The sequence below is a fragment of the Vigna unguiculata genome, chromosome 5 (genome assembly GCF_037176805.1).
Source record: "Vigna unguiculata cultivar grain cowpea cultivar isolate G323 ecotype 2 chromosome 5, ASM3717680v1, whole genome shotgun sequence".
Taxonomy (NCBI): domain Eukaryota; kingdom Viridiplantae; phylum Streptophyta; class Magnoliopsida; order Fabales; family Fabaceae; genus Vigna; species Vigna unguiculata.
Window position 1 is genome coordinate 9,965,058 of NC_140796.1, and position 20,685 is coordinate 9,985,742.

A 20,685-nucleotide genomic window follows, 5' to 3' on the forward strand; every position below is an offset into this window, starting at 1 on the left:
GCAATTGTTCATGTTATGTCCAATCTGATGGCATATGCTACATTTTTTTCTATGACCTCCTTTGCTGATTTGTGTGTTATCCTTCCTCAACTCCCACTCTTCCAACCTTCTTTTTTTCTTGGGTCTTTCTGGTAAGATCCTCTTATGTGGTGGATGGACAAACAAACCCCAAAATAGAATTACAAAAACCCTAACCCACGAGCAAACACAACCTAGAAAACCCTAAACCTACTTACCTCGTTGATGATGATTAATTGGAAAATTGAAATGAAGAGCGCAACTGCAATCCAATGATGAAAGGGCAAGTATTAGTTGTTTCCTCTACAAATCCGAGCTCAAGAAAGACGAAGATGAAGAAATTTCCCTAATTACAAAATTTCCACTAAATTGAAAAAATTAACGTTAATTAGACATATGTACAGTACACGTAACACACCCTAATACAAATTGTGTCACCTGTACAATGCTCTGTTAATGATTTAAACGGCGTTACAGAAAAGGACCAAATAAAACACGAATTGCGAAAATGAGGATCATTTTAAACATTCGATAAAAATGAGGACCATTTTAAACATTCTGTCAAAATGAGGATCATCTGCAACAAATACTACGAAAATGGGGATCAAAAAGGTATTTAAGCCTATATTATTTATCAATCTTAAAATACTATGGAAGCTATAAATCAAACAATATTATATGTATAATCTAAAAATTTGAGATTTAGAACACTTCAATAACTTGGATTCACTGATATTCCAATGCAAACAGAGAAAAATACTACCACCACAAAATACTCATAGTAACCAATTCAAATCATAAAATTGAACTTTAAAATCTCCACAGACATGTACAGAAAAAACTACCGCCAAAGAAAAAAAATGAAAAGGGAGATAATCGCACTGTAGAAGCAGAAACAAAGAAGAAGAAACACAATGCCTTAACATAATTTGGTTTAACGTTTTTGAAGGTTTACGTAAAGTATCACAAGAGAAAAGTTATTTAGCCAATGAAATAATAAGATGTAAATTGTGACTGAAATAATCATCAATTTATATCAGTCTCAAATTAGTCACTGAAACACTAACTGAATGACTTGTTAGTGATATTACTTGCTATAACAATTGAAATAGCAATCAAAAATATTAGTTGCAAAATATCTATCGCTAAATTGGTGGCTATGAAAATTAAAATAAATTGTTCATTTTAGCCATCGAATTAGCCATAGAATAAAATAGTTTATAAGTAACCAAATTTGTTTTCGTGGCTAAATAGTGATTGATTGTGTTTCGGTGGCTAAACATGAGTCCAATTTACGCCTTGATTAAAAGATTAGTGATTGAATAATGTTTGATGGCCAATTAGCGATTGAGTGCATTTTAGTGGCTAAATTATTTTCAGCACTTGCCTCCATTGTTTTCAACTTGCTCTCAAATTAAATGATTTTTAGTTTGCATCCAAGTCCCTTTTTGTGTCACACTTGCTCCAACATTTGGTGCCAAACCCTACCTTGGTCATCACTTTCCTTTTACGTGACAACTTTTGTTCCATCACCTACCCTTTTTGTCGCCAGTGTTTGAACCGCATCTTGTTTGTCCCTTTTGAACCGCAACTCTGTGTTGGGGTTTCTTTCTATCACTTATACAAGTTTTTTTTCATTCCCAGCACCCCTGTTTTGCTATACCATTACCACGGTCACTCTTTTCTTTCTATGATGTATGTTTTTGTTCTATCTTTTCCTTTGTGTTAAATTTTCAAGCAATCATCTATGGCATCACTCATAACTCTTTTTAACAGTGTGTTGGTTAATTAGTCATTCCTACTTCGTGCCTCCTCTCTCAAGATAATTGGGTGTTAAGAGGATGTCTAGTTCAGTCTCCCTTAGTTGAAATCAACACCCAACCATGGTGGCTTCCATTGTGAGGTGGGGAAAGACTACATGGAGAAGGGTAGACACAAACACAGAGGAGCAGGTCCGGTGAGGGTTCAACAGTGATGGTAGGGGAGCATTAATCCTTATTGCGACAGAGTTGGACTTATGGTGTAGTGATGAGAGTTTGGTAGAGATAGTTGCGGTGGACGTCATTGGTGGTTGGAGCCCACCAATCTTTGTTTGTTGGAATTTGGAAATGAGACGAAGAAGATTAGTGAAAATCAGAAAGGGGGATTGAGGGATTGGAGAAAACAAATGGAATGATATGTGGTGAAAGGGGTTACAGTTTAGTCCCTTGCTCAATTGCACTTTCTATACTAGTTCTAGGTCTAACTAGTACTTATTTATCAGAATGTCACAATGCCAACTTTCTATACCAGTATAGAAAGTCTTATACTTAATTATAGGAATATCATCGCGTCAACTTTCTATATCGATTCTTAGTCTAATTGGTATAAAAAGTCTTATCATATTTATGAAATTGGGACTATGTCACTTATTATGTTGGGTGGATTATAATTGGTATAATAATTCGTCATAAAATCATGTTTTTACACTAATGTCATATTTATTTTATAACCATGTTTGACTTCGGTATTCATGTTAGTAGAATGATGTATGTAAAAATGCATAGGAAGTGTAATCTTCCTGATCTAACAAAGTTGGATGGGGACTTGCATTGCAATTGAGGAATGAAGTTACTAGTGTTGATGGTGTAGTGAATAATTTATTTTAGATCTAAAAGTTGGTCCCCTAATAATTATGTGAGATACCTCTGTTCAAAAATTTTATTTTGGTTGTCACTTTCAGATAGAAATTTGAAATACAAGTTAGAAGTCATTGTTATAACGAGGAAACTAGAATTAAAAGGTAGTTAAAAGGGTGTTTTTCTTTTTGATTTTTCTATAACTAGTGTAGTGATAAATTCATTTAAATTCTCCCCTTGCCAATGCTAATCCCTCACCCATATTTAATATTTGCCTTGGTTATTACATTCCATGTTTGATTTACAGATAGTATCAATTATGAATTGCTTTGAATTTGATTGAGTTTATTATAATTTATGATGTTGTTATTGTGAATAGAATACTTGCAAAATGTAATCAACTCCTTGATCTAAAGAGAAGAAAGATTGTTATATACAATAACTCGAGCGTAAGGTTCAAACACTTAATCAAAGGTCATGGCTTCATGCTGAAAAAAAAAAGAGTAAGTAAATTTTAATTTATTTGGTATTTTTTAATATGTGATTATTTTGACAATTTGTTTGTACATAATTTTATACCTACAAATGGTCCCTTTACTATAATTCCATGCATCATCAAGCAACAATTTGATGAACCTAGTCTCAATTGGAAGAAAGTTCATATCGACCTTCGAGATAGATGGTTTGGAAAGTTTAAGGTAATTTCTATAATGGTTACATTACCATTATGTTATCCAACTATGTTTCCTAACTAATTTTTCATGCAGAAAGAGTATAGGTAGGATCCAAAACAAGAGCAAGTCATAAGATCCATTTTTGATACAAAAGGCTCACATATTTTTCAAAATATAATGAACAAAATTAAGACTGATCAAGACAAGGGGACTTGGATTCCACCAAATATTCAATCAACCTTGGACCTACATTAGAGTTCTAAAAAAATCCAAAACAAGAGCGTCATTGCCAAGGCAAATCGAGCTATAGAGAAGGGAGCTTCAACATATTCTGGTAGTTCCATAACTACTGCAGCTAGGGATGGCAATTCAGGGCAGGCCAAGCGGGCTGGCCCGTAGGAAAAAATGCGAGACAAGTTGGAATGTTGAACCGCAGCCCACACGGGCATAAGACGGGACAGGTCGGGCTGGCCCGATAGCCCATTAATAAAATTAAAATAAATAATGAATGAGCAATAAAGAGTGGTTGGCGTAGTACTCAGGTCAGGTGTGTGAGTGCTCACAAAAAAATCACGTTCTTTCTCTTCCCTTCGTGAAACACACAATGTAAGACCTAGTGCCTCCCTGAAATAGAAACAGCTAGTGGCGCCTTCTTTCGTAACTCTAACGACTCCTTCACTCTTCAAACACCCAGCAATGCTTCCTCCATCAGTTGAAGGCAGCAATGCATCCTCCACCTGTCGAAGCTAACAACGACTGCTCCATCGTCTAAGCCAATGGTGCCTCCTCCACCATTGAAGCCCACTACGTGTCCTCCACCGTCGAAGCCAGCAACCCTTCCTCCTCTCTTCCTCGAATGAAGGCATCAATTCCTTTTCAAGTTATGTATATGACCCATCTTTTACAACTTGGTCCCTGTTTTGTGCCATTGAATTTAATGTTGATCAAATGGACGACAGAGAATGAATTAATTATGCATTATGCTGAAATTTTTTGTGGTATTGATTGGATTTTATGAATCAAAACATGATTTAATCGAGATTCTCAATTAATAAAAATGGTGTGTTTAATTTACTGTTGTGCTATATTACTACTAACTACTACAACTTTTTTTGTGTGATTGTGTCTCCTCCTTTGGTATATTTATGGCTTGTGTATGGTGTTTTAGCTTTCCACATTCTGAAGTTTTTTCTCTCCCTTGTAGTATATTGTGAATTTTTATGACGATGTGAGAAGAAGCCAATGTAGGTTGAAATTAGTATTTGCAGTATGGGGTGCTTAAGTTCCACATTAAGGTAGTATGAGATACTTGATGGAGTATTTAAGTGGTTTGTTCTTTCTTCTTGATAGCTAGTTTTAGGATGGATTCATCACATGTTTAGGTGTTTAGATGTTTATATTTAACAATATCGATAGATATAGAAAAAGAAAATATGTATCTTATATTTAAATATTTGATTACTACTGTTTTTATCCTTTTTAGTTTTAAAGTTCTACATAATTCAATATTACACCTTCAAATATTCGTGCATTTATTTTTCATTCTATGTTATATGTTATACTTATCAAATGTCATGTATAGTACAATGTGATTAATAATTAATTGTCATGGTGATAGCATAAATGAATTATAATAGAATGAAAAAAAAGTAAGAAAAAGAAACTAGAATAATAACCATTGGAAAATAGAAAAAGTTACAATTGACATGCACTGTAATAATTGGTTCATAGAAAGTTAAAACTTTTAAGTTATGGTTGAGTGTACTATATATTATGTTATCTTATGGCTGAGTGCATTATATTTTTTATTTTGCCAAATTGTTTGGAGAAGTTAGAATGGACAAGGATGAAATTAGTATTTACCAAGATTGAGGTTGACAAGGATGAAAGATTCAAAGAATGTTGATGGAAAATGTAAATGATGGAGATGGAGTAATTAAGAATATGGCAAAATTGATGATGCTCAAATTTCAAAAATATTGGGATGAATATAGCATTATGCTTGCTTTTGGGGCAATTTTAGACCCAAGAATGAAATTGGAAACATTATCTTTTTGTTTTAAAAAGAGTGACCCACTTACTTGGGAGTCAAAAGTGGAAAAAATCAAGGGAAATTTGTACAACCTATTTGCTGAATAAAATACTAATGGTTTGACAACATCATCAAATGTTCAAAAGTGCAAACATGGACAATCCTCATCCTCACACATTGATAGCCTTTTTGATGTAAGTTGTTTGAATCATTCTTTTTAGTTCACTTAATTTTATTTTTGTTGTAATTGTTTATTATGTTATACATTTGACTAATTTCAAATATTATGATATGACTTGAAAGAGTGCCAGCAACAAGTAACTAATAAACCTGGAAGGACACAACTTGACATATATTTGGATGAACCCACTTTAGAATTTGACTTTTTGGAGCAAATGAATGTCTTATAATGGTGGAAAAATAATAGTCTAAGATTTTTTTTATCTATCTTTAATGGCTAGAGATGTATTAAGCATTCCAATAACCACTGTGGCATCTAAATCTTCATTTAGTGTTGGATCTCGGATCCTTAACAAATATAAGAATCGACTTTTGCCTGAGAATGTGGAAGCAATTATCTGCAGTTCTAGTTGGAAGCATGAATTTGTTGAGGGTAATTATTTTTGTTATTGTATTTTTTCAATCTATTGTTTTTATTCAATATCAAATACTTATTGTCTTGTTTGAATGTATGCAGAAGAGTAAGAAGATATTAATTTCCAAAATGTGCTACATGAAGGTTCATCCAAAGTTGCATCCAATGTTATTAACACAGAAGATGAAGAATGATTTCCATATTTAGTTGTGTACTTTGTTAATTAGGAACTTTGAATTTGTTTGTTGAACTTAAGGATTATGAGCTTGTGTATTTTGTTAATTAGGAGCTTTGAATTTGTTGGTTGAACTTAAAGATTATGAGCTTTGATTTGGTTTAATTTGGTTGTATTTTGCTTAAGGATTATGTTGCTTTGATTTCGAATGATGTGGTTGTATTTTGTTTATGTTGGTAGGGAATTATATTTTGTTATCAGCATTGCTTGTTAATTCTTGTAACAGATATGTAGTATTACTTGATTAATTGGCAGGGATTGATTTATGTTTGTTTAAATATGCGGGCCAGAACCTACGGGGCAGGGCAACCAGACCCGCATTTCGCGGGCCAAAACGCGGGGCGGGCCAGAATGGGCCAGGTTGGCCCGCTTTGCCATCCCTAACTGCAGCTCACTTTGAGAAAATGGTAATTTTATCATATCTTGATAAACAGCGCAAGAAAAAGCTCAACAACATCAAATACCTGAAGGATCTTCTTCATAAAACTTTCATATTAACTCCATTTTTGACAGTGAAATATACTTTGTTGTTGGAGGTGGAAATAAGAGGAATGTGTATGGACTTGGTGTGTTGAACAAAAAGTTTACTCCTTCTACATGTGCTCACTCTAGTACCAATTAAGCTTTAATGGTTCATCAAATAGAAGAAATGTGTGAACCTATTCAAAAATGAAATGGTGAATTGAAAGCTAAGAATAGGACATTTCAAGAAGAAATGATGTAGTTGATGCAAGACCATGAGCAACGAAAGGAACGGATACACCAACAAGGAGAGCACATGAACTTACTTTACAACACATTTAGTTTAAGAATCTTATGTTAAACCCCATTGGTCCTCCTAGTAATGGTAGTCTACATGAATTAGTTATGTTTAATTGTATCATGACATTAAAACTTGTATATGTATTTATAACTAGTTTCATTTTGGTTTTATGTTGGACAATGTATTACACTACTGTTTACTACATTATATATTAAAGTTTATTGTTATTTAGTATAATTGAATATACAACATTTATAAGCAGGTTAGAAACATGAATATAAATAGGTTGATTTAGCAAATGTTATAGCCACCGATTTAGCCACGCATAAATATTTTAATTAAATTAAAAATTATTTCTATCTATGACCAAATTAGCAAATGTAAATTATTTTATTAAATTAAAACTTGTTCCTGTTATCAATCGCATTAGGGACCAAAATTTTGGTCGCTAAATTGGTCTTCAACACTTGATGGTGATCAAATTTTAAGTGACCAACTAACAACCACAATTTTGATGACTATTTAGTAACCAATTTGATGGTGATCAAATTTTTAATGACCAATTAGCAACCACAATTTTGATGACTATTTAGTAACCAATTTGAAAATCGATAACTACCTATTTTGCTACTAGAATTTTCACAATCATTTATTGTTGGTGGTTAATTCGGTGACTAGAAGTGTTTACAACTGATTTTATCCTTTTAGTCACTGATTTTGTGGGTGGATAAAATGATTTTTTTTAGTTGTCAATTATACTTATTTATAAAAATATCACAACATTTATTTTTATCATTTTCTATTGTTCAATGTAAAACTTGTGATGTAGCAAAGTACCTTTGAACTGAGAGCAGGCAAAGTGAATTATTATAATCTTTCATTGTTTCTCAAATAATTTATTTTCATAATAGAAAATACACTAAAATGAAATATATGCAACAAATAAATAAATCATATTTTATTATTATAATAATAGAGGATTGATTACACTAAAGCAAGATAACTGTTCTACTCTATATAACCAGCACATGGTCGTAAATATTTTACCATTTGATACCCTGCAAGAACAAAGAACAAACGATTCTCAATTTACTAACATTCGAAAAAAAAATGATAAATTAAATTTAACACACTTATGATTGAGTACTTCAGAATTTACAAAGAATGAATGTGAAAACTTTATGATGTACGAACATCGGCATTAAAAGTTAGAATAAAAAAAAATGTTCTTGCATAATGCAAGGACGGAAAAGGACCTACCAGTTGAGTTTGAACACTATATTGTAATTTTGTGAGCAACACGTTTACATATAATACATCAAAAAACACATGCACAAGATAAAAACTTTACATTCGCACGGAATTTTCAAAAGAATACCCCAAAAGAAGACTTGGTTTTGGGCCAAATTCTTTTGTAGCAAAATTGTCTAACTTGAGAAGTAAGAGTGTATTCATTACAAAGAATATTGTTTTACTAGTTGATCTAAAGTACAATAATATTAATAAATAGAAATTAATATATATTAATTTTACAACGGATTAATAATTTTTGTTAGTTGATTTCAGATGTTATTATTATAAAAAAATTGTGAAAATAAAATTTATTTCAATCTATTATATAGACAATTTTCTTAAGATTTAACTTTAAATCTAACTCAATCTCACAAACTTAATTTATAAGAAGATGTTTGCACTCGCAGATGGAAAATGATTATTTGATAATTAAATTTTGACAACTTTTTCTTACAAATGTCATCTTCTAAGTGATTTTCTATTTTTTTATTTTTTTTATATTTCAAAATCACTTAAAAGATGTCATTTCATGTTGTAAAAGAAAGTTGTTAAAATTTAGTTGTCCAAATATTATTATCCTTTACATATATACTCTAAATTAACTTTATCTCTAGTTGATATGAAAATTCTAGCAAATTCTTTAGTAGAAAAAAACATAAATAGCGTTGTTTTTGTTTTCTTTGGCAGCATTGGTGAAGAAGACAATTATGAGTTAAGAAAGTGGGTGCAATTCTGGTATGAATATGAATGTGTCTGTTGGCAATGTCCAAAACATGAAATTGTGGTCGTTGAATGAAGTCAGCAACTTCGGCAGCTGTGTCTTAAATGGCGGAAACAAGAATTAAACTTAGGAAGGTAGTAGGACATGCATCAATCACCATTTCCCAACACCCATGTGTGTGACCAAGATTAATTACACCTTACCGTTTTCAACACCTCTCTTGTCTTGTTTAAGTTTTTTTTATTTTTTTAATTAGTCGGATGTTACACATTTTTATTCAGATGTGTCATTTTGGTGTCCACTTTTATTTAAATGTGTCAGTTTGGTACTTATTTTAAAAAATGTGTCAATCGAATCCCAATGGTTGAAAAAGTGTCTCAATCATGTTCCCTCCAGACAAAAAATATTAAAGCTGTTAACTTAATTCATGACTTTTACCATTAAATTTTGATATAAATATCAATACTTAACTTTGTAAGTCATTTTAAATATCAATACCATTAACGGTATTAATAATTTTATCTGAAAAGGACTTAATTGAGGCATCTTTTCAAAAGTTGAAACTCAATTGACATTTTTTAAAAAATGGATATCAAACTGACACATTCAAACGAAAGTGAGTACGATATGACTAATTAAACTTTTTTTTATAACCTTTAGAATTCTTTTCTTAAAAAAAAAATCTCAATCTCTTACCAGATGCATTGTTTATTCTGATAAATCACAGAACTTTATTTAAAATAAGTTAATTCTTTCACAAGAGAGAGGTGAAAATTTCAGTAAATTTGTATATTTTTAGAAAGTTAAAATTACAAATATGTTGGGATTGGGAATTTTTAGTACAGAAATTTTAACCCGGTTAATTTTGTTTAAACTCTATTAATAATTGAGGTACTTAAAAATGTATTTAGTAAAATATAAATTATCATTAATATGTAATTGATGTTGATTGAATTTCTTAAGATTTTAAATTTAGAAAAAGATAATAAAGGTTACTTCAAAATTAATTACATTAATATTATTATTGCTTTAATGAGTACACGTAAGAACTACTAAAAAACAAACATATATATTCAATTACTTTAACCCTTGACAAAATTAAATTAATAAAAAATTGTCACTTGTTTACTGAATACACTATTTATCATTAATATTTAAAAGAAAAGAAAAGACAACATACACATTCTTTAATTGATTTTTTAGATTTTTGTACTACTTACTTTAAGGAACATTTATTGTATTTGAAAATTTGTCCCTCTTGTAGTTTGGAAAATAATTTGGATGTCATAATTGATAGCAATAATATTATCTCAAAATATTGATATTGTTCACGGGAATAGAAAAAATATTTCAAATATGAATCTTTATTCCTCGATAAAATGGAAAATTTATTCTCTTAATTTTAACTGGAAAATGGAAAAGTAATTCATAAGATAAATATTTATTCTTCTAAGATTTGGATTGAAAAATTTGTTAAGACATATCCAATAATTTTAATCATTTAAGAATTGAGATCATGAACAATTTAATTATATTTTCTCTCCTTAACCGTGTCTTTCAAAATTAATTGTATTGCAGAACTCTAAGTTTTAAAACAAAACAGTGACTCTAATCATATTATTTTAACAAACTTGAGGTTTAAATAATCTCTTTGCATAATTTTTTTTAACGCATAAAATGATCTAATAATAAGACCATTATGTTTTTATTTTACTAACACTTTTATTTCTCAAGTTAGATTCTCACTTTTACTGAAGAATGATTCTGTGGAAAGAATTAATAAGGATAAGATATTTTTCCTAATAGTGTTTTTTTTTATAAATAAACTAAACATGATAAGTACGTTTTCCCAACTACAAATAGAATTTCTCATTTTTCTGATGAGGTGAAAAATTTAAGCAAGACGTAGCATAAAAATAATCTCTACATTACACTTAAATACTTAAATATCAATTACTTCGGTTTCTAACATCATAAAATTAAGAGAGATAAATATGTTTTTTATTTTTAATTTTCAATGAAAATTAGAATTAATCTCTTTTAAAAATTTTAGTAGTCTTTTAACTTTAGAAATACGTGAATTTAATCTTTTTAACAAAATTTTATTAAGTTTATTTGATGTTTTATGATATAATTTGAATTTGTTCACATCGTTCGACATTATTTAACACATCTTTCATTTCGGTATTAGTTAATAAACGCGTTTAAAATGTTAAATAATTTTTTAAAAAATAATTTAAATAATTAAATTTATGTATTTTAAAATAATGAGAGACGGGTCTCTCTGCCAAAATTAAAAAAAAAAAACTAATTTAACTTTCTAATGATAATTAAAAATAAAAATATTTAATCCTAAAATTAAAGGAATCTCCCTTAGTCAAGGATAGTCAAACTAGGCGACACAAATTGTGAGTTTGGAAGTTCAATTTCCTCGCTGTGGCCAAAATTTCAATCCTACAGTCCCTCTCTTGTCTCGTACAAGCCATGTTACAAGCATCCTCTTGAACCACAAATCAATTATTAAAGACTAAAATGATTTGTGTTTGACCATTTTAAGAACTAAAATGGCATCTATAGAAATTTAGTCACTAAAATTTATTGGTACTCATAAATTTGGTAAACTAATTTGTCTCCTTTAAGGCATCTTCCTCACATCTTCTACCATTCCAATCTAATGTGAACTCAAAAATCCTTTCACACACTCCACAGTTTTCTCATCATAAATCACCCTCTCCCTCGCTCTTCCCATAAATCACTCTCCATTCTTTCAATCACCATCTTCTCTATGGCCAAACCAACTCATGCAAAACCTGGTTGCTTTTGTGATTTCTTTCAACTTCTCTTTTGTGCTGAGAATGGAAACACTTCTCAAATGCACCCTTTTTCTGACCCCATCACAAAACCATATGCATCAGAAACAGTGCATGGTCATAACAGTGATGATGCAATGGTGAATGCAACTAAACCAGGAGTTGTGGCAAGGCTAATGGGGCTTGATTCTCTGCCAAGTACCAACTTGGTATCAAACGCAAACATCCCAGATTCAGTTCCAAGAAGTAGGTCAGTGAACTTTGTGGATTACTTGCTCAAGTTTGACACAAGCCAAAACAATAACCATCACCAAGTGAAAACCTCAGCATCGTTCAGAGAGGTTCCTGCACCGTTTCAGCACAAAAGCAAAAGCCACGACCTTGTCGTGTTCTACTGGGATAGTGGGAGTGAAGATCACGAAATTGAACCCCTTTCGAGGATTCAAGAAATGGGGTTGGAAGAATCTAGAAACAGAAAGAAGCAGGGAAGCAAGAACAAGGAGATTGTTGGTGTGGCAGAGGAGAGGAACCTCATAAAGAGAAGGCAATTTTCAAAGTTCGAGAATGAGCCTAGAGTGGTTCCTCTTGGTTCCAAGGTTCGAAATCGCAATCAAGCTAAAGCTTTGGCACCAGTTTCTGGTAGTGGAAGAAAAGGTGGTAGTAGTAGCGGTCCTAGTGGGTTAAGAACAACCTCAACATTGCCGAATAAGCAGAAGAAAGTGCCCTCTGAACCAAAACGTTTGAAGAACACAAGAAAACAAGAGAAGATAGAGAGTGAATTTAGCTCAGAGAATTCCAGTGCAATCTCAGTCCTAGATGACTATGACTTCTCATTTCTTTATGGACCTGATTTTCCAGGTTTGTCTCTGAATAATACCCTTGTTCTTGCTTTTCAAGTTAAACTTGAATCGAAAAAAATAAGATTTATACTATTGATGTTGTGATGTACATATTTTAATGTAATGATGTGTGTACGTTTGTTATTGTAGATTACAGAAACCACTTAAAGGCAAAGACAAAGTGGGAATTTTCAGAACTGTTATTGGATGATGATGTTGGAGACAGAAGAAGCAAGGATAAAGAATGTTCCTACCCTGACATCAACCAAAAAAAAGAGTGTTTATCAGAATTAAGGAAGAAGCTTTGCAAGTTTACAGAAGAGGATTTCAGAGAAACAGATTTCACAAGAAAAGGCGTGTGTGAGGGTGAAAATTATGAGGAAATTTGTTTGGAGTATGAGCATAAAATTTTTGACATTTTACTACACCAGGTTGTCAATGAACTTGTGGAACTTTCACATTGATAATTTTGTCATGTTAATGTGTAGAGTGTAACTATAACTTTGGAAAATGCTAACAGGAGTAAACCAACATTTTTTAATGTTATTTATTGAATAGCAAATGTCAAGACCAGAAAAAACAATAAAAGGTTTTTGGATTTTTTTTCAATGTTAAATAAAACTCAAAACACAGAAAATTAAAATTAATAAAGTTGATTAAGACGTTTAGTGTTAATGCAATTTTTTCTTAGAAACCACAAAATGAGATTATTGCAACCTGCTTTTCTTCATCTACAGGATTCATTATTTTATTTAACCATAATTCTTTGAATAAAATAAATATTTACTAATTGTTAAAAGTTGCCTTAATAAAATTTTAGTGTCCTTCTAAATTTAAATATTTTTAGTTGAGTAGCTATTAATTAATTAATTTATTTATTTATTGAGTATTCAAAAATGTATATTTTTTGAATAAGTTTTTATTGTTTATTTTTGTCGGCAATGTAAAAATATAAAAGAGATGTTATTTTGTCTTGTCATCTTATATTTATGTTTATTAAACATAAAATTATATTGCGATTTGTGACTTTTGTTACTTGAAAACATGTTGATATCAAAATTGCATGTTTTCTGATGATTTTTGTATTATCACCTGCGGAGACCAAAGGATTCTCTCTTCCATGGCCGGATGGTATGTCAGACTAGTTTTGGTTTGTCCTACATTTTGATTTGCAAAGTGTGGGTCGGGTAGGTCCGTTCCATAATTAAAAATAAGTTTATTTTTCTGGTCTGTCCCGTCCTGTGGATTCACCTGCCATGTCTAGTGGGTTGGTGCGCTAACTTGTATTTGTGATGAGTAAAATACAAAAATTTTGTCATGAGCAAAATAAAAACTCTTTTATTTTTTCATAATAATTGATATTCATTTCCTATTAAAATAATTCCAATTAGTCTAACTAATCAAATACAAGAAACAATAACAACGAAAATTATAGTTAAGTACAATAGTAACATGTCACTTTACAATAGGTACATATTTGTTAACCTAAAAATACATAAAAAGATATTTCACATTTGAGAACTAAAATCATTATCTTATATACAATGATTATACATAATAATAATAATAATAGTAATAATAATAATAGTAATAATAATAATAACTTACAGAAACAACATGATGAATGGTGTTGGAATTGAAAAAGAAGAATATTTAATTTTGTAAATGGATTAGAGGACTAACCTGTCCCGCTCCGTCTTGATCCCACGTGGTTTGCAGATCTGTGCGGACTAACGGATTCAATATCTTAGCCCGCCCCTTATTTCTTTTTTTAGAATTAGTCCACCTGGCTCACCCCTAATTGTCATCCTTACTCACAACACCATTAATTTATTGGTCTTTGTTATCCAAAATTTTAGCAATAAAAATATTTTTTCATTAATATTATTTTATATATATTATATAACCTCGTTACATGTAAACAAGATAATAATTAGATAATTTAATTAATAGAAATTAAACAATAAAAATTCAATTGAAATACATAAAAATTATATATACCTAAACTAAAATATTTAAATTTATGAGAAAGTTGAACTTAGTTAAACGTATCTTTCACATACAACAAGCTAACCACATCTGTAAGTAACTTGTTCTTTTTTATAATATTGTAGTCAGTGGTAGATCTTGACAAAAATGTTTGAAGGAACCAAAATAATATACTCAAAATTTATATATTTAATTATTGTCATTAATATAATATAAGTATATATAATTGAGTATTGAAATCTCCTTGCATGTTTCTCTTTAGAAAAATGATAGTTTTTGAGTTGTAATTGATATAAAACTCATTTAAATAAGTTTTCCTAATTTCATATATTTCACTTATTGGATACTTTTATATTTGAAAACATTTTTCTGGTATAAATTTCAAAGAATTAATATGAAACCCCAACCTATAATTCATTATTTAAATATTAAGAAATGATTCATCTAATTCAACCATTGGATCCTTAGTATCATGTTTGAAAATATATAAAGAAGTAAATCTGTCTTGTTTCGAGAAATATCTTCCTTTTTATCACTTTAAGAAAATGAATCTATTATTTTATTTTTCATTAATATACATATTTAACATAACAAAGTTTAAGACTAAAAATAATTTATAAAAATTTAATCAAAAATTAAGAGACGTGATTACTAAAAGAAATATATATGACCATCAAGTCAAAACTAAAAAATATTATGAAAAAATATATAATATATAATTTTTCCTTCTATAGTCATTAAAAAAATAAATATACAAAAAACCTTATTAGATGAAAAATTACTAAACCTATTAAACTAGTATTTAACTATGAAGAGATAAAAGAGAATTACCTATTTTATCTTAAAAAATGTAACAGAACACATGAAAAATGAGAGCATAAAGAATAAATTTGTATCTAACTTCTTTTAAAAAATACATGCAAAAGTAAAAGATGAGTAACAAATGTGAGAAACTTAAAAGACAATAAAAGGGAACATAAAAAATATCTCAATAATTTTTTTTCTTCTTTATTATATTTAATTTTATTTTTTATTATTTATTAGTATTAAATATTATACTTTATAAAATAATAAAAATTTATCTAATTTAATTTCATATCAATATAATATATATTTTTTAAAAATTTAAAATATTTTAAAAATTTTGGGATATATTTGTTATAAAAATTTAAAAATCTTGAAGGGGCCATGCCCCTCAAGGCACACTATAATCCGCCCCTGATTGTAGTTATTGTCAAGTTTTGGCGACAATTTCATGTGTGAAATTAATTTTACTTGAGAAATATTCTCGTGAAAACTATTTCAATAAATGAAGTTGCAAACTTTTTCCGTGATGAGCACATAGGCCCAACAAGAGCAAAGACAAAGAGAAAGAATAAATCTTTGCCCTTTTTATTTCTTACCATTATTAATTTTTATGCTCTGCTCTTACCTCATTATGTTTCGTGTTTTTTGGTCTATTCCAACACATAAATATCACCCTATTTTTTTTTCCTTTGGTGAAAAATCACATGAACATCATTATATTTAACTTACCTCACTCATTTTCGAATGGACTTTCCACAATATAACAAACATTTTTCAAAAATTCCATTCCAGAATAAATGGAAAATAACCACACACAAAAATCAGGACACTTTCTTCCTGTACTACCCTTTCAAAAAATTTCCCTATATTTCATTATTTCGAATTTTATTTTCCGAAACACACTGAATCAGTTTCAAAAACTTTTATTGAAATAGGAGTGGGAAAGTGTCTAGTGAATATCTTCCGAAAAAATATTTTCAAAATTGATTTAGTGCGTTCCAAAAAATAAAATTCAGAATGATCGGGGGTGGAGGAAGAAATTTGATGGGGGTGTAAGAAGAAACTGTCAAAAATTAGCAGGGCGTAAGAGGTTAAGGCCCAGTAAAAAATCAAACAGTTCTATAAACTTAAACGTGTCATAATTTTCCAATCTTCAGTGTATTGGTAACATGGGATTTAAAAATATTCTAAAATTAAAAGGATTCAATAAGATTGTTTTCTTAAATTTTTATTCCTTTTAATTTATCATTTTTTATTTTTAAAATGAATTTCTACAATTTAAAATAAATTATTATAAATCTATGTAGGTTCAAAAATATATTTTTCTTTAATTAATTAATTAATTTATATATATATATATATATATATATATATATATATATTAAAATAGTATTCATCAAATTTTTAGTCATAAAAAATAAAAGTTTTCTTATACATTGTAAATAAATAAAATACTAGTTATAGAAAATTAGACTGAAAATGAAAATGAAGTTTAAATTTTATATATTGTCCGAAAATTTTTACATTATAATGATGATGCATTGATTCAACTTTGAATTTTCACCAAAATGGTTTCTTACAATTTGTTTTGGAGTCAAATCTTTAAAATCTTAATTGAAATTTTAATTATGTGTTAATTTGGGATTTACTAGGATTATAAAAGGGCGATGTCTACAATGTATAAAATAAAATCAAATTAAAATAAAGTTTAAACATAATACATTAATTATAAATAAAAATATTTTTTAAATTATAATTTCAATATGAGTTGATGATATATATACTTTTGAAAACAAGTATACAATCAGTTTTTTTTTTTTTGTCTTTTTTTACAGAAGCTCAGCATCATCTCCACTGCATTTGCTCCTTTGCGGAGATAGTTATCTTCACAAATTAATCAATCTTGTTTAATACTGTTAAATTTGTTATATAAATTTTAATTAATGACTTTGAAATTGTAAAGACTAATAATCTATATCTCTTTTCAAAGAGAATGTCATTCCAATAAGATTTTTGTTTTTTTTTATGAAAATAATACGTCTCAACAAGTCTCACGTCGCTTAGGATAAGTAAGTTAGAGAGTGAGAGTTAATGATTATATAATACGCTCAAAGTCCATAGTGTTCCTTGTCTGAGTCAAATACATCATAAGCTTATATTTGACTTTTTTTATACTCTTGTAATAGAGTGTTGTGACAAATTTTCACATAGTGTTATTCTCTGGTGTGATACGATCATATACAAGAAAGAGTATGATCGTTTCTGAATTTGAATCCTCAAGAGGCACGACACGAATAAATCAGAGAAGAACGCGGAATAAGACAGAGATGAAGGACGTCACAATCTAGCAGATTAATAAGTCAAGTGAAGATTAGCCACAAAGATGTTAATCTTTGATAAGAACAAGAGGCCTAAGCCAAGAACAAAGAGAACCCTCTCTTTAATGAAATCAAATTCAATATATGACTAAAAGTGTCTACATCAGTTTTTAGTACCTTTATTTATAGGCACATAAGTTTAAGCAAACCTGCAAACCCTACAAGAAGGCCCAAGTCCAAAACATAAAAGCATAAACTAATTATAAAAGAAAGCTCAAAACCCAAAAACATTAAACATAACTAATTTCTAAAAGAAAACCCAAAAGTTTATCTTCAAGTTCTTCTTGTATGGAATCTTGGGATAGTCCTCTATCATTCCCTCCTTCTTGAAAAGAATTTGTCCTCAAATTCGTATTACTTAAAGTTTAGGAAATAAACTTCTATCGTACCCTCTTTCTTAAAGAGAATTTGTCCTCAAATTTGTCTCACTTGAAGATTCTTTATCATGGTGATTGTGTTTTTTCTTCGATTTTGGGGTTTACACATTATATTCGTGTGTTCCTTGTTTTTTATCTTATTTTTCTGATAATATGATGAATTTTGGGGAAAACACCATAATATTCTTAATTGAAGATACATTTTTTTTTCAATAAGTGGTATTAGAGCTATGGTTTGGTAGAATTTTTTCTCAGTATGCTCTATGGTTGCAACTTAGTTTGATCTTCCACATTAAAAAAGATTAATTCCTTATTAGAAAATCATCATTGTTTGTTGAAGTTGTAATGAGAAATTTGATGGAAGGATCATTGTCTGCATAGTGTTGGCGCAGTAAATTTGCAGTTGGGTTCATGGAGATGCAAGGATTGTGAGTCGCATTGATCTATAATGGAGTTTGCGTGTGGTGAGATGCTATTGGATCTACAGAGAAGGTCATTGTTGGTGGTCGTGTGGCTCACTTGCATATCTGAGTTTGCATGGACACTGGTGTGACGGTGAAGAAAAATGTGCGGAGGTTTGTGGTGTCCTATACTAGTTGTCTGGTGGTTTATGGTGTCCTGCGGTGGCTGTGCAAAGAAGACGAAGATTGGTTGTGTGTTTTTCAGACCTGCTTGAGGAAGAGATGCTAACATGGTAGTTCATGGTTGGTCAAATCTGTAAGTGGAGGATTGTAGCATTGACATCTACTGATTGGTAGAACTTGAAAGTAGAGGAATCGTGACATGTGGTGACATCTGGTTGAGCAAATTGTGAGTGTTAGGATAGGGATTACGTATGGACATTGGTTAGCATTGATGCAAGATGTATGGTATTTATGCACGGACATTAGCTAAGGGTGTAGTGATTATACACGGAAATTGGTTAGCATTGATGTAGGGTGTTTGAAAATTCTTGGGATGGTTTGATTACAGGTAGAAATTCATAGGATGGTTTGGTTCCAAGTGAAAATTCTCTTGACGATTTGATTTCAAGTGATACTCTTCATGGTGGAGTATGATTGCTGGTATAGGCCATGAAGATGTGTTTATTTTAATTAGGATAAAGAATGTTAGACTGATGAAAATAATACGTCAAGTTCCACATCACCTAGGATAATTGAGGGAGTGAGTGTTAGCGACTATATAATGATCTTTAAGTCCATGGTATTCCTTGTCACAATTAAAAACATTTTAAACTTGTATTTGACTTTTCTAATACGTCAAAGGGCATGAAAGGGTAGTTTATGTGTTGTACAAATTTTCACATAATGTTATTGTTTGATGGTCATGGTTTTCCTTTGATTTTGGGTCTATTCTTGTGTTCTTTATTTTTATCTTATTTCTTTATTATTAGGGTGCCTTTTGGAAATAAAATCGATAATGTTCTTTATTGAAGATTTTTCCATACACTTATTACCAAGTTCCTACCTTAACAACACATTTTTATAAATGTATGATATACTTGATTGTACATGTCGTGACAAATTAATATAGAATATTGTTGATATATATAAAGTAGTTCTTTTTTTCTATGAATGGGCTCTATTAAAGTATATCTATACACAATCTTTTTGCTTTATCAAATAATTTCAAATCTTCCCCATAAAAACAAACCATTTTATGAATATAGCACAATCATAGTTCCTTTCATCACTTGTCAAATGAAATTTAGTTTATACACGTGACATTAAATTATTTAAAGTATGCATCGAAGTTAAAAAAAAATTCAATTCAAATAAAATATAATATATAACATTCATAAATTTTAAACAAAGTTCAAATAACTCATTTAAATAATATTGAATGACAATTTACAAAGAAAAAAAATTGTATTATAAAACCAATTAATAAAAAATAACCAAAAAATTAATGTGTTAATATTTTAATAATGATTAAAATTAATTTAAATTAGAGTATAGTGGATATGAGTATCTACAAATACGAATATTATAATATTTTTACCCGCCTTATTAACAAATGAGTATAAAAATTACTCATACCTATTATCTGTAAATATTCATTTATAATATCAATTTTCTACTCATTATGAATTTATCCGTGAATAGATGCTTGCGATCTTCTTTGACATTCTAAGTGTGCCCTCGATTAGGGGTTACAAAGTGTGTGAACTATATGCATGGAGAGTGAAGAACGCAGTTACCATCAATATCTATATTTCATCAATATTGATTACAAATAAAATGCTATATTATCATATAATCATGGAAAATCGATGAAGAAGGTCAAAATGTTACCCACGTATAAATAAGTTGAAGGATCATGTTATATATAAGTGCAAGAATTGTGAATTTAATATTTTTAGAATAGTCAACCCTTCTACCTAAACCCACTAATATATTTCACTTACTTCGAAAAAAGTCCACATATTGGTTCAATGATATCAGTATCCAGGAAACAACCCGAACTGCAAATCAAAAGAAACAGAGACCATAAAAAATAAATAAATAAAAAACAGGGCTAAAAGAGAAAAAAGGTC

The 20,685-nt window shown here is 29.8% G+C and overlaps 1 protein-coding gene and 1 pseudogene across 1 annotated transcript; both read left to right on the forward strand.

Annotated features, from left to right (window-relative positions):
• The first annotated feature begins 1,901 nt into the window (after positions 1-1,901).
• Positions 1,902-8,944, forward strand: LOC146886053 (uncharacterized; annotated as a pseudogene).
• Positions 8,945-11,677: 2,733 nt separating this feature from the next.
• Positions 11,678-13,131, forward strand: LOC114186115 (uncharacterized). The gene is made up of 2 exons (XM_028074141.2): positions 11,678-12,617; positions 12,749-13,131. Exons 1-2 carry the CDS (start codon positions 11,735-11,737, stop codon positions 13,060-13,062), a joined length of 1,197 nt encoding a protein of 398 aa, XP_027929942.1. The 5' UTR covers positions 11,678-11,734; the 3' UTR covers positions 13,063-13,131.
• The last annotated feature ends 7,554 nt before the right edge of the window (positions 13,132-20,685 follow it).

Coding starts and splice junctions, on each gene's coding strand:
- LOC114186115 (XM_028074141.2), top strand. CDS start 11,735: ATGGCCAAACCAACTCATGCAAAACCTGGTTGCTTTTGTGATTTCTTT. Junction 12,618..12,748: donor TTATGGACCTGATTTTCCAG/GTTTGTCTCTGA, acceptor TTGTTATTGTAG/ATTACAGAAACCACTTAAAG.